The sequence below is a fragment of the Giraffa tippelskirchi genome, chromosome 3 (genome assembly GCF_054371585.1).
Source record: "Giraffa tippelskirchi isolate mGirTip1 chromosome 3, T2T-mGirTip1v1.2.pri, whole genome shotgun sequence".
In the NCBI taxonomy this organism is placed as follows: domain Eukaryota; kingdom Metazoa; phylum Chordata; class Mammalia; order Artiodactyla; family Giraffidae; genus Giraffa; species Giraffa tippelskirchi.
This window is the reverse complement of record NC_137277.1, coordinates 23,896,933-23,918,685: the sequence shown is the minus strand read 5'-3', so window position 1 is coordinate 23,918,685 and position 21,753 is coordinate 23,896,933. Positions and strand designations below refer to the sequence as shown.

Sequence of the window (21,753 nt, the reverse complement as noted above, 5' to 3'; positions counted from 1 at the left end):
TCCGCTTCCGGTCCTGGTACTACCCACAATCCTTAGCTCTTTCCGTCGCGCCAGTCTCCTAGTCGTTCTTCCGGTGGCGATGGCTGCGGCCGCGGCTGGGATGTTGCGAGGGGGTCTCCTATCCCAGGCGGGTAAGGAGCGGCCCACGTCTTCTCGGCGCGTTCTGGCCGATGCTCTCTACTCGTCTCCCTCCTTTGCTGCTGGTCCTCTCCCCAAGTCTCTTATCCCAGACAGCTCCCGATAACTGTAGATATTAGTTTAATGAGTGATTTTTGAGTACCTTATATAGACCAGGCACAGTGATAAGTACTTTACATGTATTATTTCTTTTAAACTATAAAGCATCCTATGAAGATCGCTGGCCTGATCTAATTTCCTGTGATTCCAGATTCTAGTAGTAACAGCAACATAGCAGAAGCGTCGGGGACAACCACAGCACTTATTTTCTATCTCCTAGTCCCCCTGCCTTGTTTAGGGTTTTAACCCATCACCCAGTTTTTTCTGCCTCCAGAAATTAAGATCTCAGGCCTTCTCTAGCCACCCTCTGCAAAGAAGGTCTCCCCTATTAAGTCGGTATCTATCACCCTGTTTATTAACCCCTTCGCCTCATCACAAACTGTTTGCATTTGTTTGTTTTCTATTAGACTTTAAACCCCATAAAGGCAGAACCGTATTCATTCAGCATAGCCATCAGGTGGCATGGTGCTTGACATTAGTAGGCATGCTGTAGATATTTAACGAATGATTTTGAGTACCTTATATAGACCAAGCACAGTGATAAGTACATGTATTTCATTTAAACCTTAAAGCATCCTGTGAAGAAGGCATTCTGTTCCCCTCTTTACAGGTGAAGAATGGTCAAGGTCACAGCCAGTAAGTGGCAGAAGAAAGATTGAAAATTGGCTCCATGTGTGTCAATTCTATCTCAATAAAACTGCAGAAATTTGGTTCCATCTGATACAGAGCTTGTGCTCTCAACAGTTAGGTTTTGTGGCCACTAGCAAGAAAACCGCTCACTTCAGGAAAATCTCCATGCTCTCTGATTATTAGAGCCACCTTCTGACTGAAACTTTCCCTGAGATCCCATCCTAGGCTTGGGGAGGGCTGAAAATGGGAAGCTGTAACCTGAGTCCTTTTGTTGAGGATGAAGGGGTTTCTTTGGCCTTGGTATTTTGAGTGTTTCCCTTGTCTTCTGAAGGGTGCTCTGCAGCAGTGCCTGTAAAAAAGAAAAGTAGACAGGAGAAAAACTTGGTTGGGAGGAGGTGTGAGGACAGTATAACTTTTTCCTCCTGCTTCAAATCCTGGGGGAAGGAGTAGTGCTTAGAGCAGTGATTCTCCAACTTCAGCTGTCATCAGTATCAGCTGGAGGGCTTAACACGCTGTTCTCTGGGCTCCTCTTCAGAGCTACTGACTCAGGAGATCTAGGACAGGGCCTGAGAACTTGTATTTCTAACAAGTTCCTGGGTGATGCTGATGTTGGGCTGCGAGGTGGTGGTAGTGCATACTTTGAGAACCACTGGCTTAAAGTTGGCAAATTATGGCAGGGCTGCTCACTGTCTTTTCTCCATAGTTGTATTAGAAACAAGCTACATCTGTTTGTTTACATAGTGACTATGGCTGCTTCCACGATACAGTGGCAGAGTTGAGTAGTAGCGACAAACCATATGGCTCTCAAACATAAAATTTTTGTTTGGTCACTTAAGAAAAAGTTTGTTCAACTCTTTCCTTTTAAAAATGTGTTCGAAATACTTTCTCCTTTGTTCCTGTTTTTCATCATCTCTGTGCATAAAGAAGAGCTGGAGAAGTGGGCTCCTCCAGGATCAAACACCTGAGCTAAGGTCACCCATTAAAGAGAAGAAAAGGTTTGGGGATTCAGGCTTTCCAGCAGACAGTTCCTTGTTCCACTCAATGCCAAGGCTAGCTTTGTGAGCTCTGTGCATAGAGGGTGGGTTCTTTGTCACTGGAGCAGACTAAGGCTTCCAAGAGGCTACATCTCACCACATGGCCATTTTCTTCTCCCAGGCCGGCTGCCCACCCACCAGATTATCCGCTATGGCTCTAAGGCTGTTACCCGCCACCGTCGTGTGATGCACTTTGAGCGGCAGAAGCTGATGGCTGTGACTGAGTATATTGCCCCCAAACCTCTTGTCAACCCAAGATGCCTGCCACCCCCTCCCAGCCCCCCGCAGGAGGTAAGGAGGAGGCTGGGCATGTGGCTTGGTGGTGGGATGGTGGATTAAAGTGATCTTATATCTGCAGCCATAATGAAGTAGCACTCCAGGACATGGTCATCCACATGGTTACTTCCCCACTTTGATCCCAGAGTTCAGATCCTTTAAAATGGAATCTGCCCTTGATTCTCTGTTGGCCTCTTGGACTCAGTGGATTGGACAGGTGTGGGTTTCCTTCACTCTTGTCTCCAAAAATGTGTGCCTGACACTCTCCACATAGGTGAGGGGAAGAGAGAACATCCCACCGATCTTGAAGCTTCCAGGTTTTCTTAGAGGAACAACAGAAAGTTTTTGGTTCTTGAAAAAGAGCAGAAAGATCAGTGGAGTATTGTTAACTTGATAGTGGTTCTCAACTCCCCAAGTTCTCAACTTTGAGAAAAACTGTCTTGAGAAAATGAAGTCTTGTTCTGTGAAAATACCTTAATTTTTAATCAACGCTGCAAAAGAGTAATCTTATATTTAAATTGGTAAAAGAATTCAACACGAGTACTGTGTCAAAGGGATAATTAACTAATTTTGACAGTATTATTATCAAAATAACATCAGCTGGGTCAGACTGCTGTCCATTTCAAAGGGACTGAGTGTTCTCAGGTTTTAAAAACACTGCTCTAGGCACATGGAACTGTGTTCAATGTTATGTGCCAGCCTGGATGGAAGAGGGGTTTGGGGAAGAGTAGCTGCATATATATGTATGGGTGAGTCTCTTCGCTCTGCACCTGAAACTACCACAACAGTGTTAATCAGCTTCACTCCAATACAACATAAAAAGTTTAATGTTTGAGAGGAAAAAAATGCTGTTCCAGGGGATTTCCTGGCAGTCCAGTGGTTAGAACTCTGCGCTTTAACTGCCAAAGGCTTGAGTTCAGTCCTTGGTCAGGGCACTAAGATCCCACAAGCCGCATGGCGCCATCAAAAGACGATAGTACAAAATTTAAAAATAATAAATACTGCTCTGAAGCCTGTAGTTATCAGATGGAAATGAAAGGGTGGAATGAGAGAATGTGTCTCTGAGAGTCAGGGGCCCGGTTCTTCTTCCTGTGCCCTAATCTTCACTTGGGCATCACTGGAAGCTCCGGCACCCATTCCTGATCAAGTAAGGAGTACTAGAAGGGGCAGCTTATGTCCCCTTTGTCCTCCCTTCTTGACCTCAGGAGACAGGCCTCATCCGGCTCCTCCGTCGGGAGATAGCCGCAGTTTTCCGAGACAACCGAATGATAGCTGTCTGCCAGAACGTGGCTATGAGCGCGGAGGACAAGCTTCTCATGCGGCACCGGCTGCGGAAGCACAAGATCCTGATGAAGGTCTTCCCCAACCAGGTAGGGAGCGGACCCTCATTCCCCACCTTTTTCCCCACCCGCTCCACCCCCATGTCAGACTGCAGCATCTCTCCCAAGAAGTGGCATTCCCAGCTCACTTCCATGGCAGCTCTCTAGTCTGGGGCCTGAACTGTGTTAGGGGTTGAAGAGACCTTCATTAGCTTGAGCCCACAGCCTGGTATGGCTTGTGACCAAGGTGGGTGACTCTTCCTCCAACTCAACCCCAGTTAGCCCTTCTCTCCTGCCGATCCAGATCCTAAAGCCCTTCCTGGAGGATTCCAAATACCAAAACCTGCTGCCCCTTTTCGTGGGGCACAACTTGCTGCTGGTCAGTGAAGAACCCAAGGTCAAGGAGATGGTGCGAATCTTGAAGAGTATGCCTTTCCTGCCGCTGCTGGGTGAGCAGCCGGTTGGGGGTGGGACTGAAGTGGAGGGTGCTCCGGCAGCCTGGTGTCACCTTCAAGGCTCGTGTGGGTAAAACTGTGGCCATGCCTGGAGGGGACCCCTTCTCACAATGGGGCCTGCCTGTGTCACTCTGGGGAGGGGAAGTTCAGACACCTGGAGTCTAGTCAGGGGCTGTTTTGTTGTTTGTTTAGTCACTAAGTCCTGTCTGACTATTTTGTGACCTTATGGACTATATCCCACCAGGCTCCTCCCATCTATAGGAATTCCCAGGCAAGAATACTGGAGTGGGTTGTCATTTGCTCCTCCAGGGGATCTTCCAGACCCAGGGGGTGAACTCGGGTCTCCTGCATTAGTAGGTGGATTCTTTACCACTGAGCCACCAGGGAAGTCCAGTAAGGGGGTAGTGGGTGTTGAAGCCCACACAGATGAAGATACTTAAATAGGCCAAGGGAAGGGTGCTGAGGGACAGGATTCCTCTGATGCTGAGAAACCCTGGAAGCTTCTGTTAGAGAATGCTGATTTCACAGTTATCTGTTGGTGGGGCAGGAATCTGTGTGTATAATACAGATAATAGAAATTCCACCCCCGCCCCCGCCTCCATCAACACACGCCATGGTTCTTCAAGGAAGTTTAGGAGGAAACACTGATGTTGTGGGGTTACATAATACATGGAAGGGTTTTCCAGGAAGAGTTAGGAAGGAGAGGAGGGGACTGATGTGAAACGTTGGGAGTAGGGTGGGACACAGGTGGGAACTGGACTTGGGGGAAGGCTGGGAGGTGGTAAAGGGCGGGGAGAGCAAATTCCTAGGGTGGGACCATTGTCCTTGAAGAGGAAAATCATTTGTGGGAGCCTCGCTGACCCTGTGTTCTTCTAGGTGGCTGCATTGACGACACCATCCTCAGCAGGCAGGGCTTCATCAACTACTCCAAGCTCCCTAGCCTGGCCCTGGCACAGGGGGAGCTGGTAGGAGGGCTCACCCACCTCACAGCCCGGACCCACTCCCTGCTTCAGCACCACCCCCTCCAGCTGACTGCCCTGCTGGATCAGTACGCCAGACAGCAGCATGAGGGGGACCCCGTCGTGCCAGCCAGCGTGCAGCCAGATCCTCCCAACCCTGTTCAGGACTTGTAGCCAGCCTCCTGTACCCAGCCTGCCCATAAATACACTCTGCCCTGTTGGCTGTCAGAGACATGGGGAACTTAGGGTGGGGAGTGGTGTTGTTACCTGGCTTTTACTGACAGTGATCTCAGTACATGGCCACCCAGAGATGTAGGGGAATTCCATTTCAGAATGGAGGCTTGTAATCACTATCTTTGTTCCTAGTTTTCCTAACTTGGGACCTGATAGGAGCCATCTCTTTCTGTTTTCCAGGTCCAAGGCGGAGAAGCCCTGTCTTCTGTGTTCACTGTGCCTTGCTGCACATGCCTCCCAGCCTAGCCCCTTGTGGCTCCTATGTGCCAGAATAGCTCAGCTGAGTAGTTAATTGTGCTGAGAGTGGCATCTGTTGAGAGCCTGCTGTGCCAGGCTCACTGCTAACCACTTTACATGTGCTAGTTCCTTGATTTCTCACACATTATCCCCATTTCACAGAGAGGAAGACTGTGGGGAAAAGAAGTTAAATAGCCTGTAAAAGGTCATGCTGTTAGTAAGAGGCAGCACAGGGCCTGAACCAGGCTCTTTTCAGCTGTAAAGATGCTCCCCTGGTTTTCTACACTAGAGCTTTCTCATTAGGGTCCCAAGAGTGCTTTGAGTGTTAATTCTGTACCCTCAGGGTGTGTCATGTCACGGGAAGGTTGGAAGCACTGCTTTATGATAAAGTGAAATACATTTTACTTAACTGTGTTTTGCTCTTTATAAGCTTATCCTCCCTGTAGACATATTCCCGGGGTCACCTCTGACTCACTTCCCTTCCTAGAACATCTCCCTCTTCCCATGTCCAAGCCTGCCCCTTCCCTGTACCTGCTCCCACAAATGACACTGCTTACATGTTTGTCCTTTTGAAGGCAGCCACCCGCTTTACCAAGTAGCTGACATGTCTCAGGTTGTTCAAAACAAAAGAGCTGAGGGAGGGAAAACCAGAATTCTGTTTTAATGACGGGGTCTGAGGGCTCTTAGGAGGCCTCATCGAACTGAAAGTTTCTTATGGAGGATGTTTAACTCGGAGCCCGCCCTTGTCCTTGATGGGAGCATGTTCTGGGTGGACACGGGCGATGCACGGAGGTGGCCGTGGATCATTTCTGGGACTTGGCACAGTGCCGCAGTTTCCTTGGTCCTAGGCAGACGCTGCTCTGGCAGTGGTGATCTGTGGCAGCTTTTCCTTCCCTGGTCCAGGATCAACTTCCCACCGTGCCCAGCTCTGTGCCCTTCACGCAGGGATGCTCAATCAACATAAAGTGAATTAAAAGGCCCTTGAGGCTCCTGGGTGCCAGAGCTAGTCTGGCCAGTGCTCTCCCTGACTCCAGAACCCTGCCAGGTGCTAATAACGCCCTCCTGGGGTGGTGGGAATAGTGCCGAGGTTCTGAATGGAACAGAGAGCATCTTCTGAAAGATGTAAGACCCTTCAGGGTAAGCCGAGACCCAGGCGGTGATAGCTGGATGGGAAAATGGCTCACATCATATTGGGAATCAAAGAACCTCAGACTGCACCCTTCACCCACTGGCAGTGCCTGAGGCCACAGCATTCGAAATCCACTTCTTTCTAGAAAGGGGCTGTACTGCACTTAAAGCTGTCAGTCCAGTTCACATCCATTTGAATAAATTCCAGACTTTTTAGCAAGAGCAAGTTTTTAATTAGAACTGAACAACTGGACACTACTCTAGCAAAAGGGCAAAGGTGCTCAGAGAGGGAGGCCGAGCTAGCCCTTTACCAGCCAGCTGGTTACTGCCCTGGACCTGATCCTGATCCAGACTTGGTAGGCCGGGAGTGGGTGGGTGTGTCCTACCACCTAGGTGCTTCTGGCCCCCATGTGTCCTGACCTGGCAGCGCATCACCCCCTGTGATAACCTCACTGTGGCCCTCTTAACCTTGACTGCCCTGCTGACTGTGCCCTTGGCAGCATCAGCTGTGTCCCCTCGGGGCATCCCTCCCTTCCTGTCAACTTGATAGCTCTGCTGGCTCCAAATCTAGCCACCTATTTTTGGTTGTAAAAGGAGAAGTGGAGGTTAACAAGGAAACGGCCTTGGGTACTAACAGGTCAAGGCAATGCTGGTATGAGTAAATTCTTTACCACCGCTGGCTTGAGGCCAGCAACTCCCCAGTACTCTGTGATCTATCTGGAACTGTGCCCAAAGGGGACTCTGTCCTCACTCCCAAGCCTCCTGGGCACTGGGGAGTCAGCTCAGCCCTGAGTCCTCCGGGGAGCAGGGGGGCAGAGCTGAGCGGCCGCCTGGAGCTCGGCAGGAGGAGGGGCCGAGGAGGGGGAGGTGAGGAAATCCGGCTAGAGGGGAGGCTCCGACGTCTCCTTCCTTCCTGGTTCCTGCTGCAGCTGCCACTACTGCTCAGCTCTGAGAGCAGGGAGCGGGTGGCTCAGAGACCGTGACTCAGAGGCAGAGCGGTGCTCGGGCCAAGGAGCACTGACGTCCATGGACCCTGGGGTAAGGGGGCTGCCCTGGCATCAGCTGACATTCCCTGAGAGGGCTTCCTCCCACCTGAAGCTGGTGGGTCACTGCTCCGGAGATGAGGGCGGGAATGGAGCTGGAAACGGGGCACCCACCTGGCTCACCTCTACCTGCGCCCTCCGTAACAGAGTCTGCCCCTCCACCCACAAGCAGTGAGGGGCCAAGATCCCACGGGGCCAGGAAGAGGGCACAGAGATGTCCCAATACTGGAAGAGTTTGGGAACTTCCAATGGCTAAATGCAGGCATTTCCCCCAGATCAGCCTCTCGTAGCGTAGCATGGACCCCTCTGCCCTGACCTTCCCGCCACCCGCACCCCCCATATCCCTGTCCCTCCTGGCCTCAGCTCCTCAGGTGCTTGCTAGCTCCACCGGAAGATGTGAGCTGTTTTCCTGGCCTCAGGCCAACCTTGCCCCTCCAGTCCCCTCCCCCATCTCTCACACACGCAGTCTCATGCATTATTGATCTCCCCGTGGAGTCAGGATGGCCAGGACTGGTGCCCAGGGTGCCTGTGGGCACGGCTGAGGGACCAGTGTGGACCTCAGCATGTGTCTCCATCAGCCTGTCCCCAGCTCTCTCCAGGCAGGTGGTGGTTCTCAGGAGCCCCAAGGAATGGGATGGAAAAAAGGGTCTGGGGGGCGGTGGACCGAGGGTCCGAAGTGGGCATCCTAAGAGAATGATTGATGGGGGCCCAGGGGAAACTGGGGGCTGTCTCAGGGCTCAGTTTCTCCGGGCAGAACAATGGGAGCCCATGAGCTAGAAGATATGGAGGCCAGTTGGTCAGGCAGCTGGGGGGCTCTGTATGGAGCTGGGGTCAAGGGTTGGGGGGGAGCTCTGTAAAAGGTTGATGGCAGGGGCGTCTGCACTTCTGTGGTGGTGGTAGTGGGGTCGGGATCCTGAGGAAGAGAAGCTGGGGTGAGATCTCGCCTGCCCAGTCCCTGAATCCCTCTGTCCCTATTTCGGAGCCTCTTCCTTCACTGCCCGGCTCACCTCTGATTCCTGGGTGAATCAGAGAAAGCACCCAGGGAATCCTCCAGAGAAAGCACCCAGTGTGTCCTAGAGCCAGAGAATGTGTGTGTGCCTAAGGTGGGGTGGAGCGGACTTTTCAAGGTTTTCTCTTGGCACCGGCCTGCCTGCCGCGCGCTCCACCTCTCTGGGCAGCGGCTGCAGCCAGAGGGTGTGGGCAGGGAGATCTGCCCAGGGTGGGGATGGGCTCGGGATGGGCTTGGCAGGTGAGCAGAAGATGTGCTGGGGCTCTCAAGACTCAGAGGGACCAGGAGGAGGTGGAGGTGGGGAAGGTGACAGCCAAGTCTGTGCTAACAGGGTCTCTCTCTGCTTCAAGGGCCCCCTCAGGACAAGGTGATGTCCCTCCCCTTTTGCTCTCCATCCACAGCAGGGAGTGGCCACTCCCTTCCCCATGGACTTCCAAGAGTGGGACCCTCCCTCCCTGGCCGAGAACACTCAGTCTGCAAAGCCCAGTGGTGCCCAGCAGGTCTGAGGGTGGGAAGCAGGCGGGGGTGGGGGGCAGGGGGACTGGCCCTCAGGGGACAGACAGATGTGGTTGCCTCACTGCTCCCCTGCCCTTTGTCGTGGACTGCAGGCCTCTGAGCTGTGGGAGGTGGTGGAGGAGCCTCGGGGCCGGATGGGGGCAGAGGGTATCATGCCCGAAAGGCAGGAAGGCCACCTGCTCAAGAAGAGGAAGTGGCCTCTGAAGGGCTGGCACAAGGTAGGGTGGCAGGGCAGAGGGAGGGGCCAGATGTGGCGGCCAGAAGGGATGTGTGGGGCCGCTGGGCAGTGCAGGTGGTCTGTGTGTGAGGAGAAACTTCCATGTGGTTGCTCTCCCCCACATCCTTTCCTCTCCGCCCCGCCGGTCCTGTTCCCTCTGGGCATCCTCACAGAGATACTTCGTGCTCGAGGATGGGATTCTTCACTATGCGACAACTCGGCAAGATGTGAGTTGGGGCTTCAGCTGGGGGTGTGAGAGGAGGGGGCCCTGGGCAGGCAGGGGGCTTCTGGAATCCCCCAGAGCCAGGCCTGAATCCCAGGTATGCCGTTTTCTGGATGTGGGGTCTTGGGCAAGTTACTTCCCTGGGTCTCAACTCCTCACCCCTAAGGTGGAGAGAGGGTGATCACCCACTTGTAGAGTCTTTGATGGGTGAGGGCTCTCGGGACAGTGCCAAGCTCAGATTAGTGCCCAAGACCGAGGGGCTTTATCATCCCTGTCCTCATACCGTGCTCAGGCAGGAACGAGAAACTAAAGGCCTAGACACCCAGGCTCTCTACAGGAGGTTCTTCTTCCTCAGCCCTGCCTGCAGACTCATGAGGGTGGGAAGTGTTCCTCGCTCTGTGACTATCTGGAGCTCTGGTTGTGACGTGAAATAGCGGGCTGCCCAGTGCACAGATGGATGACTGACATGTCCTGCTGACACTGTCACTTGAGCCTGAGGGTGAACCTGACCTTTGAACGTAGCTTGACCTCAAGGGGATGGTGGCCCTGGTGGCCTCAACTCATCTCCCTTCCCCTCTTTGGTCTCTCCATCCCAGATCACCAAGGGGAAGCTCCATGGCTCCATTGATGTCCGACTGTCGGTCATGTCCATCAACAAAAAGGCCCAGCGCATTGACCTTGACACTGAAGACAACATTTACCACCTCAAGGTGACATCCGTGGGAGGCAGGGGGTGGCTTGCCCCCCCAGCCTAGCAGAGGCACTGGGTCACACAGGAGAGAGGGGCAGGGGCCGAGGGGCCACCTGAGTTTGACCAGAAGGGAGTTCCCACCATGTACAATAGCCAACGGCAAAGTGGCCCTGTTGGTTCTTATGTGAACAGACACAGAGAGGGGCCTTTGCACCATCTGTGTGCTGTAGGGAGAGACCCTGCCTGCCTGGGGACCAGAGCCCTGACTTCTTGCCCCTAGAAAGCAATCCTTCCCTTCATGCATCCCTCTCGTTCTCCATCGCCTCTGCAGATCAAGTCCCAGGACCTGTTCCAGAGCTGGGTGGCCCAGCTGCGTGCCCACCGCTCAGCCCAGCACCTGGATGTGCCCCGAAGCCTGCTGCCCAGCACCACCCACCGGAAGGTAAAATGGGCCCCAGGGCAGGACCTGGTCACGTGAGGATTCAGGCTGAGACTCAGAGAGGAGGCGCCTTCCTGACCTTTGACTCGCCCCACAGGTTCCCGGTGCCCAGCCTCCGGCAGCGGGTAGTGCCTCGGCTCTGCCGGGGGTTGGACCTCGGGAGAAGGTGTCTTCCTGGCTGAGGGACAGTGATGGGCTGGACCGCTGCTCTCATGGTGAGGGACCCCTGGCCCCACGCCTCCGTGGGGAGGGCCCATGCTCTTGTGTCTAAGTGACATCAGCAGTCACAAGGAGGAGAAAGTGTGACCTTTGTCCCTGCTCTGGGAGGCCCCGTCTGGTGGGGGAGACAGCCTCTACCTCTAGGCTGATCAGGTCTCCTCAGCCCCTACCCCTGGAGCCTCAGGCTCACACAGATAGCGGGGCTAGAGCTGGACACAGGGCCGGGACCCATGACACAGAAGATCCCGGATGCCAACGCAGGGCGGGGTCCTGAGGAGGAGTGCCAGGGAAGGGGTGTGTTCTAGCGCCAGGTTCCTAGAGTTGGGGGCTGTGATGTTGGCCAGGGAGAGGGAAATGCAGACCGAGTCGGGAGAGCCAGGGTGAGGGCCACCTGGCCTGTGTGGAGGCAGCTGAGGTGAAGTGTGGTCGGGGGACAGAGTGCCGACTGGGCTGCAGGTGCTCCCTGGAGGCCAAGCCGTAGGGTGGGAGCCGGGAGCGGCTGTGGGCTCGTGAGTGGGAAAGGAGAGGCAGTGTCGGGATTCCCAAGGCTGCTGGTGAAGTCTTTGGAGGAGGGAGGGAAGCCAGCCAGTGCTGGGAGAGGGCCTTCCTCATCCATCCTCCCCACAGAGCTCTCGGAATGTCAGGGCAAGCTCCAGGAACTACACAGACTCCTCCAGAGCCTGGAGTCCCTGCACCGGATCCCCTCCGCCCCTGTCATCCCCACACACCAGGTGAGGTCTGGATGGAGACAGGGGCCCGCCCAAGGCTCTCTCCCCTCTTGCCGTATTAATTCCATCACCTCCCCAGACAGGTCTCCTGTCCCCCTTACATGCTGCCATTTCCTGGAGAGCCACCGTCTCCCAGTTGCCCCTCCCCACCGTGTCCAGACAGCCTCCGGGCTGTCTCTCTGCCCCTTTGGAGCGACCCCTCCCCCCGGTGCCTAGGCGGCTGCCAGGCTGTCGGTCTTCTGCTGCCTCCTCCATGGCCGTCCGCCTCTCTCTTGGCTTTGGGGGTCTTCTCCACCCTGAGACCAAAACTCGCCCACCTCGACTTGCCAGGCCTCAGTGACGACGGAGAGACCCAAGAAGGGGAAGCGGACGAGCCGCATGTGGTGCACACAGAGCTTTGCCAAGGACGACACCATCGGGCGGGTGAGGTGGTCTCTGAGATGCTGGGTGGGAGGCACTGAAGGAGGCTGGGCCCTTCCACCCTTCCCCTTCACCCACAGGTGGGTCGTCTCCATGGCTCAGTTCCCAACCTGTCTCGCTACCTGGAGTCCCGAGACCCCTCGGGCCCCCGAGGGCTGCCACCCCCAGACTATGCCCACCTGCAGCGCAGCTTTTGGGCCCTGGCCCAGAAGGGTGAGTGTGAGCTGGAGGGGTGGCTGGGAGCAGGTTGGGGAAGGGCGAGGGAGAGGAAGGGAGTCTGATGGCCGGGCCTGCCCCCACAGTGCACAGCTCGCTCAGCAGCGTCCTGGCTGCCCTCACTGCTGAACGGGACCGACTGAGGGACCTGCACCAGGGTTTGGAGCCATCCAGGCTGGGGGTGAGCCTGGGGACGGGGTGGTCAGTGGGAGGAGCGGCCTGAAGATGGCAGGCCTGGGCAGGCCTGGGGGTGGGTGCAGGCCGGGGCTGGGAAGGGGGTTGGTTGAGGCAGGCCCTGTCTGACAGGCCTTCAGTGTGTGTGTGGGGGGCTTCCCCTATCCCCGTCCTGTACCTGCACTTTCACTCTCTTCCTGCAGGTCTCTGAGACCTCGGCCGGCCCGAGGCGCCTCCACTCGTTGTCCGTCTCCTCCGACACCACTGCAGACTCCTTCAGCTCCCTCAACCCCGAGGAGGTGGGAGCTGGGTGGGCGGTGGGGCCCTCCTTTCTCAGCAGGAGTGAAGGCAGGGTTTGCTTTCAGACCTGAAACTCCAGCCCCTTTCACAGAACACAGACAGCAGCCATATCCAGATCATTTAATAGTGTGTAGAGTGCTTTTAAGTCAGGATCTCGTGAGGAAGCCGATTCTTACCCTCAAGTTCACAGATAAGGAAACTGAGCCTCAAAGGATCTAATGATGGGCCCAGGCTCCTGTACTATATGGGTTTGAATTTGGCTGTACTGCATGCCGGCCTCGTGACCCTGAGTCTCCTAATCTACAGAGTGGGGGTGATAATGGTACCTACCTTGCAGAGTGAGTGTAGGGATTGAGTTGATACATGCCAAGGGCGTGGAGCTGGGCTCAGAGTCAGTGCGGGGAAATGCAGGCAGTTATTATGGAACCCGTGTCTCCTCACTCCCAGGCCAGGATCTTTCCCCAGGCTTCTTACCACATGATGCTCACTCCCCTCCACATCTCCTCCCGTTCTCCACGATTCAGACAGTAAAAGTCCCCAGTCACACTTCCTCTCGAGGGAACTGTCAGGCCAGGGGAGTCCGGCCCACCTCTCCCGGTTGGGCCTCAGGCCAACACCAGTCTTGCTCCCACAGCAAGAAGCTCTGTACATGAAGGGGCGAGAGCTGACCCCTCAGCTGTCCCAGAGCAGCGTCCTATCCCTTGCTGACTCCCACACAGAGTTCTTTGATGCCTGTGAGGTTCTCCTCTCTGCCAGCTCTTCTGAGAATGAGGTGAGGGAAGGAGGAAGTTGCCAGTGAGAGGGGAGGGACCCTGGGCATTGAGGGCTGGGGTCCCGGGAGACTAGAATCTGTAGATTCCCAAGTCCTTTCTAATCAGCTTAGCTGCTCTCTCTGGGAACATGGCCAGACCTGCTGGGTTTGTGTGGCCCTGCTTAGAAATCTCTGCTGAGGACCCTTCCAGTTTGATGTGCTCTATCTTCATGGGTTCTCCTGAGACTGCTGCCTCAGCTCCACCCCCAGTCATCCTTCTGTGACCCCATTTCAGCCTCTGCACTCCCTTGACCCTTGCCTTCCCAAACCTGGATCCCAGGAATCCCTTACTTCCCTCCCTTCATGTCCACCAGGTGCCTGAGCTGGGGGTCCTCTCCCTCCCAAGGCGGCAGGGCACACCATGACACCAGGCCTCCTGGGGCAGTGTCTTAGGGTTCAGATCCCCCAAATATGTTCTCTTCCCCTTCCCACCAAAGGGCTAGCTGGGCAGATACTCGCCAGGCCCTGGGTACTGCCCAGCTGCCCCGGGGAGGCCTAGTCTGCCCGGCCTGTCATCTGTCCTGGCCCAGGGCTCGGAGGAGGAGGAATCGTGTGCCAGTGAAGTCACCACCAGCCTGTCCGAGGAGGTGCTGGACCTCCGGGGAGCCGAGCGCTGTCAGAAAGGTGCCAACCGGGCGAGCAGGAGGGAGGGCTGGAGGTGGGCCCAGAAATGGAATGTGTCCGGGCCCAGGCCCCTTGGGAAGTCGTCCCTTGTAGGACTGGTGGGCTGATGGCTTTGGATGTTGACTCCAGGATGACTTCGGAAGTGAGGAAGGCTCAGCTATGAGCTGGGTTCCAGCAGTGGCTCTGGGGGGGTGGGGCTGGCTCAGCTTGGGGCCAGCCTCCACGCTGGGCTTCTGAGAAGGCTCATGTGGGCCTCACTGAGGCAGAAGAGCCCACTTTGCCACCTTTTATTATAGCATCATGGCTTTGTAGTGTCACTTTAAACTTTACTCCTTGGAGCCTGTTTCCTTGTCTATACAATGGGCAGGATAATCTACATCCTGACCTTGGTTTCTGTGTTTATGAAAGGGAGTAGAAACCAAGGATGGGACTCAAGAAGGGATTCTGGGGTGCAGGGTTTCCATTTCCAACAGTGGGAAGTGTCCTCTGGTTCTTAGCCCTGTGCCCACCTAAATCCCCGGGAGCTCATCAAGAATTAGCCCCCAGCCACCTGCCCCGGCTCCTTGTAGTGAGTCGATCCTGGAGCCTGGGAGTGAGCACACTTCGGGGCACTGCAGGAGCTTAGGAGGGGCCTCGATGTGGTGCGCAGTGGAGAGGGACAGGCGAGTTGTGTTCCAGGAGGAGCCGTGGGGCCGCCCCGCCGCCGATGCCTGCCGGCCGCCAGCGGGCCCGGCACTGACGTGAGCTTGTGGAACATCCTGCGGAACAACATTGGCAAGGACCTGTCCAAGGTGTCAATGCCAGTGCAGCTCAACGAGCCGCTCAACACCCTGCAGCGGCTCTGCGAGGAGCTAGAGTACAGCAGCCTCCTAGATCGGGCCAGCCGCACTGCTGACCCCTGCGAGCGCATGGTGCGCCGGCCCCAGCCCCAACCCCACCCCGGCTGCTGCCACCTCCCACCACCCCACGGAGTGGCCGTGGGGTAACATCTCCTCTGATCCCCTGGTGCCCCGCCCCCTGCAGGTGTACATTGCAGCCTTCGCAGTGTCTGCCTACTCCTCCACGTACCACCGGGCGGGCTGCAAGCCCTTCAACCCTGTCCTGGGGGAGACCTATGAGTGTGAGCGCCCTGACCGAGGCTTCCGCTTCATCAGTGAGCAGGTGGAGGCCAGGAAGAAGAGGGCTGGTGGGGGAGCCATGTGGATGAGGCCAGGGAGGATCCAGGCTTCAAGGGGCCAGGGCGGGGGTGAGAACACCCCACAGACGGGCAGTCAGGAAAGGAGGTCCCCGCTCTTTGAGGAGATAGACTTGAAATACCTGCATCGTGTTCTGGGTCGAGGAAGCTCATAGAAGGTTATTCAGCTCTAGTGAATGATCTTGAGCTCAGTCTTGAAGGATGGATTGGAATTGGCCAAGTGTGCAAGGAGGTGGGAGACCAGGCTGTTCCAGGCAGTGTAAAGGTATGGATGGAGCACGTTTGGGAAGAGTTAGAGACAAGGCTGGAAGACAATGCAGGACCAAACCTTGAGAAGCCCTGTGGGTGAAGATAAGGAACAGTTGATTGGTTGATTGGTTGGTTTTTAAATCCTGAAGGCCACAGGGAGTCATGGGAGGGTTTTAAGCAGTAGAGTGACATTCTTAGAATTGCACTTTGTAGAGCACACTCAGGCAGTGGTGGGCGCTAAGGGATGGGGAGAGGCAAGGAGAGCCCTGGAGGGGAGTGAGCGAGAAGGGAGAAAGTTGAGCCTTGTGGGAAAGGAGAGGATGATGGAATTTGGGTGGTGGCCAAGGATGACAGGGACAAGAGACCTGGAACTAGCTGGTCTTCTGGTTCACAGGGGAACTGGGGGTGGAAGTGAGGGGTGTTGGGGGCCTGGGGTCAGGACCAAGACTCCGTGGTCCTCAGGAGCAGCCTCCAGAGAACTTCCTTGCTCTTCAAGGTCTCCCACCACCCCCCCATCTCAGCGTGCCACGCGGAGTCTGAAAACTTCATCTTCTGGCAAGGTGAAGGTTGGCGCTGGGAGTGAAGGGCAGGTGGGGAGGGGCTGGAACACCCTATGGTCTTACCTCTGCTGTCACTCTCCCTCCCCCAACCCAACTCCAGACATGAAGTGGAAGAACAAGTTCTGGGGCAAATCCCTGGAGATTGTGCCTGTTGGGACAGTCAACGTGAGCCTGCCCAGGTGAGTATTCCTAAGTGCTGGGCAGCCGGGCCCAGCCCACAGGCCATCTTCCAGGCTGGGATGGGGAGGTATCCTGAAGCTGCTCAGGGTAGGGCAGTGTCTGTACACTTTACACCCATGTTTACAGCAGTTGTCAGTAAAGAAAGGGGAAAGTCTTAGAGCTAGAAGGGCTCATCAGGGCCATCTGACCAAGAGGCTTTCACAGTTTTTGACCATGACTCACAGTAAGGAATGCATGTGAGACTTGTAACACACACACACACACACACACACACACACACACACACACACCTAAAGTAGTTTTAGGACAAGTCACAAACCATATTTGAAACACCCTCATCTAGCTCATGTTACAGGTGGGGAACACACACACACACACACACACACACACACACACCCCTAAAGTAGTTTTAGGACAAGTCACAAACCATATTTGAAACACCCTCATCTAGCTCATGTTACAGGTGGGGAACTGCCACCAGAGGCCAGTACGAGGGGTGCAGGAGACCCTGGGCTTCAGGGCCAAGAGTCCTGGGTGGGAGTCTTAGTTCTGCCACTTAACAGTTATGCAGCAGCAAAAATACTTGAGTCTGCTCATCTATAAAATAAGAGTAATAAGTAATAGCCAGCAGAAGTGGGTAGTAAACAGGCTGTTGTATATGATCAGCCTACCATGGTCCCCAGCATCCAAGAGTAGGGACCCTGTCTATGTTTTCACTCCCATGACTTAGGCACTTAGGAGCTTTCTCAGTAAATGGAGATGTACTAGTTGAGTACTCTCTGGGAAGGCTGCTCTACTTAATAAATATGTCATCCTTCATGGAAGGGCCACGAGCTGGAACCAGGACTCCAGGGTTCCTTCCCCAGACCTGAGTGACCTGCTCTGATGAGAGAGACATTCCCTGGGTCAGGGTAGCACTTGTTTCCCAGGGCCAGCCAACTGCCCCTCACCCGCCCTGCTTTCTCTCTCTCAGGTTTGGGGACCACTTTGAGTGGAATAAGGTGACGTCCTGCATTCACAACATCCTCAGTGGCCAGCGCTGGATCGAACACTACGGGGAGGTGCTCATCCGGAACACGCAGGACAGCTCCTGCCACTGCAAGCTCACCTTCTGCAAGGTGGGCAGCCCCCGCCCCCACTCTCTGCCCCAGCAGCCCCTCCCCCAGGAGGGGAGGGGACCTCTCCCTAAGCCCCCTACCCCACCCCCACCCCAGGCCAAATACTGGAGCTCCAACATCCACGAGGTACAGGGGGCTGTGTTCAGCCGGAGTGGCCGTGTCCTCCACCGACTCTTTGGAAAGTGGCATGAGGGGCTGTACCGCGGACCCCCGCCGGGCGGTCAGTGCGTCTGGAAGCCCAGTAAGTGGGGTGCTCAGGGCGGGCTGGGCAGGGACGAGGGCAGCTGCGCACAGTCCACCTGCCCCAGCCCCCTGCCTTCCCCCTAGACTCAATGCCCCCAAACTATGAGCGAAACTTCGGCTTCACTCAGTTTGCCTTGGAGCTGAATGAGCTGACCGCAGAGCTGAAACGGTCCCTGCCTTCCACGGACACACGGCTCCGGCCAGACCAGAGGTCAGTGCCACACGGGAGCCACTCTGGCAGCACCAGGCTTCTCCCTCCCCATGGGGGTTTCCGCACAGACCTGGGACTGTATCCTTCCTTCTTGGTGTTGCCTCCGGGAGATGGGACCTATCTGGGGGCAGAACTGGGCAGGGACAGAAGCCTTGGATTTGAGGGCCCCTGAGGGTGGGGCGGTTCCACTGACGGTAGTCTGGGTGCCCAGGTACCTGGAGGAGGGGAACATACAGGCAGCCGAGGCCCAGAAGAGAAGGATCGAGCAGCTTCAGCGAGACAGGCGCAAAGTGATGGAGGAGAACAACATTGTCCACCAGGCTCGCTTCTTCAGGTGCCTCCGTGCCCCCCTCTGCCACCACCCCCTTGCTGCTCTGCCTTTCTCTGAACTCAGGGCCACCCCCTCCCCACCAGTCCCTTGCTGCTTTGAGTGGGGCCCGTAGTGTGAGGCAGTATCTCGGGACCAGCCTCAGTGCTGACGTTCACCCCTCTCCTTCCCTGGTCCCTTTCCCCCAGGCGGCAGACGGACAGCAGCGGGAAGGAGTGGTGGGTGACTAACAACACGTACTGGCGGCTGCGGGCCGAGCCGGGCTACGGGAACCTGGACGGGGCTGTGCTCTGGTAGCCCAGGCCCCAGGGGCAGGAGGCCTCGGTTCCTCCCTCCTGCCCCCATGGACACATGGACGAGGCCAGGCTCTCCCACTCACTGCCCTAGAGACCGAAGGGGCAGCCCTGGCTCTGGGCCTCTACCCTCTGCCGGCCAGAGGGCCTTCATCTCAGCCCATCACCCACCCCTTGTTTGGGGTGCGAAGCAGGATTCGTGCTTCCCCAGTCTTGTTGCCCCCAGACAACCGGCATGTAAGACCCTCTTTGCTCTGTCATCCCCCTTCCTTCCCTCCCTGGGGTACCTGGGAGAGTCTCCAGGCCCTCCAAGATCTTCCCCATTTCAGTGCCTTCCTAGGACACAGGGGACCCCTTGATGCTCCCCAGGCTTCCTTGGCCCAGGACTCTGGCCCCAGCTGTGAGGCTGTGAGGTTGGAGTGAGTGAAGGAGAGGGGACGGCCTTTTTTCCCACCCCCGTCCCTCCCATGCCCCATCTCCAGCATCTTTCCTCCATGCCCTGACCCAAAGGGGCTCCCTTTGCTTGGCCCTGGCAGTCTCTCCCATCCTCCCAGATCCCCTTCTCCCAAACCACAAAACGCCTGCAGCCGCCAGCTCCTTCGTCCCTGGTCCTCAAGTGGTTTCCTTCTGTCTCAGCTCAGCGGATCCCCCCAGAGCAGGCAGGGCAGGAAGGGTACCTGGCCTCTGACCCACCGGGAGTGAGTGAGCACACGTGAGTGTCTGTGTAGAAGTGTGTGTGTGTGTGTGTGTGTGCGCGTGCACGTGCACGTGTGTGCCTGTGTACTGCTTGCGGGCGAGCAGGATCCCTCATGTAGGCCGGACGTCCCCCCCACCGGCAGGGGGAGGGGGTGTCTGTTGCCATTGCTGCTCATCTTACCAGTCTGCCTCTGATAAAGGTGAATTGCTATGACATTCCAAGCTCCAATAAAGACTGTCTCAAACTTTGGCCTGTGACCATTCCTTTAAAAACACGTGTGCTCAAGCTCGGGCTTTCCTCGTGGCTCAGCTGGTAGAAAACCTGCCTGCTAATGCTGGAGGCACAAGAGACTTGGGTTCAATCCCTCGGTTGGGAAGATCCCTTGGAGAAGGATGGCAACCCACTCTAGTATTCTTGCCTGGAGAATTCCATGGACAGAGGAGCCTGGAGCTATAGTCCATGGGGTCGCAAAGAGTCAGACTCGACCGAGCAGACAGTAGGCAGGCAGGCTCAAGCTCAGTGGAAGTCCGTAGCTCCCCACTCACCTGGGCTAAAGGCCCAGTGTCATCTCTCTCCCTAATCCTCACCTCAATTGTGCCTCAGTGGCTCTCAGCTCTGGCCCCTTCCCCAGTGATACCTGGCTTAGACTGGCCCTCATCAACTTTCACCTGGACTATTGCAGTATCCTCAGAGCCTCCAGTCACTTCCATTTTAATGCTGGCTTTCAGGCCGATATTTCAAAAGAGAAATAAATTTCAAATACATCCATTGCTTCTGAGTGCCTCAGGGAAAACCCAGACTCTTCAAACAGGCAGAAACCTATGTGGTCCCTGTCCCCCATCCCCAGCATCCTTGGTCAGGTCTGTGCTTACCCTCTCACTCCCTCAGTGACTTCAAGGAAAGGGCGCGGGGAGGAGAGGGACTGGAAGGGATGGGAGAACAGGGCCAGCTGCATTTCCCCACCTACCCCCCACCACCTCCCAAGTTCAAACCCCAGCCCTGTTACTCCAGAGTTGTTCTGACCTTGACCAAGTGCTTCACCTTTCTGTTCAGAGACTCCATTCCCTCATTTGGCTTCCTTTGTGTCTTAGAGGAGAACGTATGTCCGGGCTCCTGATTTCATTAGTGGTCTCCTAGCCCCTCAGCCCACCCCACTGCCCCTACAGGCTCTGCTCTGGTGTGAGGGATGTCCCAAGAGGAGGTCATGCTTTCTCAGGGGAGCAGCAAGAACAGAGGGGTCCCCTGAGCTAAAACAGCCCTTCCAATCCTAGTCCCTTCTTCCCTTGCCTCGAGCCCTGCCCCCACCCCGCCCACTGCCACCCCTGGGGGGCTGTGGTCCACATTTCCACAGTTTATTTACAGAAGGTGCTAAAAGGAACACACTTGTCTTGACACCATGCACCAGAAATAACCTCAACCCATTCCAGAAAAAGCCGAAGCCTGCACACATTCAGGATCTTTTTAAAACACGATGTGCTCTCTTCCTCCCCGACCCTTTCTACCCAGAGTCACACACAGCCTGACAGACCAGCCTGTGTTCAACTCCCACGTGTTTTAAGAACTAGAGTTTCAAATAGACCGAATTCCAAAGTTATTTTTCTAATGGAGACAGGAGACTAGCCGCAACTCCTCTGCCCACAGGAACCAGGTCATCTGTGGCTTTTGCCATGGAGACCAGTATCCTCTCTCCTCCCCGGAGCCAGCTCAACAGCGGGAGGGAAGGTGCTCAGGCCGGTTTTGCTCCTGCTGTGGCATTCCTGCTGGAGGACCCTTGTCTCTCAGAAGACCTCCCCACCCAGCCAGGGCCTGGTGCACGGCTGCTGATGGGGGCGCTCAGGCCAGGCTGAGGGGAGCCCGGATTTCTGGCTGCAGGCTGTGCTCTGTGGACAGTGTGAAGGGGAGGAAGCAACTGTGGGTACAGAGGGCGGTGGCCACCTTCCGGGCACCAGGAAGACAGGCATGGAGGGTGCTCGAGTCTGCTCTGAGGAAGGAAGGCCAGGCCCCCTTCTCAAGCCCTCTCAGTCTAGTCTGAGGACGGACGCACAGGAAGACTGCTCTCTGTGGGCCTCAGGGCAGCCCAGCACAGACCCCGGGCCTTGTTCAGAGAATAGGGCAGTCCCGGGCAGAGGGGAGGATGTAGGCTCAACGGCCCATATTTTGATTCAGCTTGGGAAAGAGGTAAGGTGGGAGACACCAGTTTGTAAAGCCAGGGGCCTGTTTCCCTGGATGAGCAAAGATCAGAGCTTGAACAGCAGAGAAAACCAGGGCCCAAGGATGGTGGCAGAGGATGAGGGAGGCAGGCAAGAGCCATCAGTCTTCAGCTCACCTGCCGCGGACGCTCCAACCCCAAATCGCTCCACCTAGAGAGATTGAAGTTGTCTTTTAAAACTTAACGACTGAGTTGCTGTTGGGGATATCCAGGTAGCAAGGGGCAAAAAAAGGCCAGATACACTTAAAACCTGCTCCCACGCCCCATTCTTGGATCTTCTGAATAAAGGGTGGTTTGGTGTGTGTGTGTGTGTTTGTGTGTTTGTAGTGAA

The 21,753-nt window shown here is 55.9% G+C and overlaps 2 protein-coding genes across 4 annotated transcripts; both read left to right on the top strand.

The window, feature by feature from the left end:
- Positions 1-67: 67 nt before the first annotated feature.
- Positions 68-5,785, top strand: MRPL10 (mitochondrial ribosomal protein L10). Its single transcript, XM_081582368.1, has 5 exons — positions 68-131; positions 2,023-2,192; positions 3,383-3,547; positions 3,801-3,945; positions 4,828-5,785. Exons 1-5 carry the CDS (start codon positions 80-82, stop codon positions 5,082-5,084), a joined length of 789 nt encoding a protein of 262 aa, XP_081438494.1. The 5' UTR covers positions 68-79; the 3' UTR covers positions 5,085-5,785.
- A 1,646-nt stretch (positions 5,786-7,431) lies between these two features.
- OSBPL7 (oxysterol binding protein like 7) lies at positions 7,432-19,461 on the top strand. 3 transcript variants are annotated; one of them, XR_014080147.1, is made up of 23 exons: positions 7,432-7,547; positions 8,912-9,061; positions 9,170-9,295; positions 9,468-9,521; positions 10,114-10,227; positions 10,540-10,650; positions 10,745-10,862; positions 11,494-11,597; positions 11,925-12,017; positions 12,095-12,227; positions 12,317-12,411; positions 12,608-12,703; positions 13,339-13,476; positions 14,046-14,139; positions 14,818-15,050; positions 15,163-15,300; positions 16,080-16,143; positions 16,244-16,322; positions 17,297-17,441; positions 17,538-17,682; positions 17,813-17,895; positions 18,107-18,229; positions 18,412-19,461. XR_014080147.1 is itself a non-coding variant. In XM_081582359.1 (23 exons), exons 1-23 carry the CDS (start codon positions 7,536-7,538, stop codon positions 18,518-18,520), a joined length of 2,550 nt encoding a protein of 849 aa, XP_081438485.1. In that variant the 5' UTR covers positions 7,432-7,535; the 3' UTR covers positions 18,521-19,461. The 3 variants fall into 3 exon arrangements, 2 of the variants coding, with proteins under 2 accessions (XP_081438485.1, XP_081438486.1); XM_081582359.1 differs by having other exon boundaries at positions 8,963-9,061; positions 17,769-17,895; XM_081582360.1 differs by having other exon boundaries at positions 17,769-17,895.
- The last annotated feature ends 2,292 nt before the right edge of the window (positions 19,462-21,753 follow it).

Bases quoted from the DNA above. Each gene is read 5' to 3' on its own strand.
- OSBPL7 (XM_081582359.1), top strand. The intron at 9,296-9,467 runs GTAGGGTGGCAG...GCATCCTCACAG, and splicing joins CTCTGAAGGGCTGGCACAAG to AGATACTTCGTGCTCGAGGA. The intron at 17,683-17,768 runs GTAAGTGGGGTG...CCTTCCCCCTAG, and splicing joins TCAGTGCGTCTGGAAGCCCA to ACTCAATGCCCCCAAACTAT.
- MRPL10 (XM_081582368.1), top strand. From the start codon at position 80: ATGGCTGCGGCCGCGGCTGGGATGTTGCGAGGGGGTCTCCTATCCCAG. The intron at 132-2,022 runs GTAAGGAGCGGC...TTCTTCTCCCAG, and splicing joins GGGTCTCCTATCCCAGGCGG to GCCGGCTGCCCACCCACCAG. The intron at 3,548-3,800 runs GTAGGGAGCGGA...CTGCCGATCCAG, and splicing joins TGAAGGTCTTCCCCAACCAG to ATCCTAAAGCCCTTCCTGGA.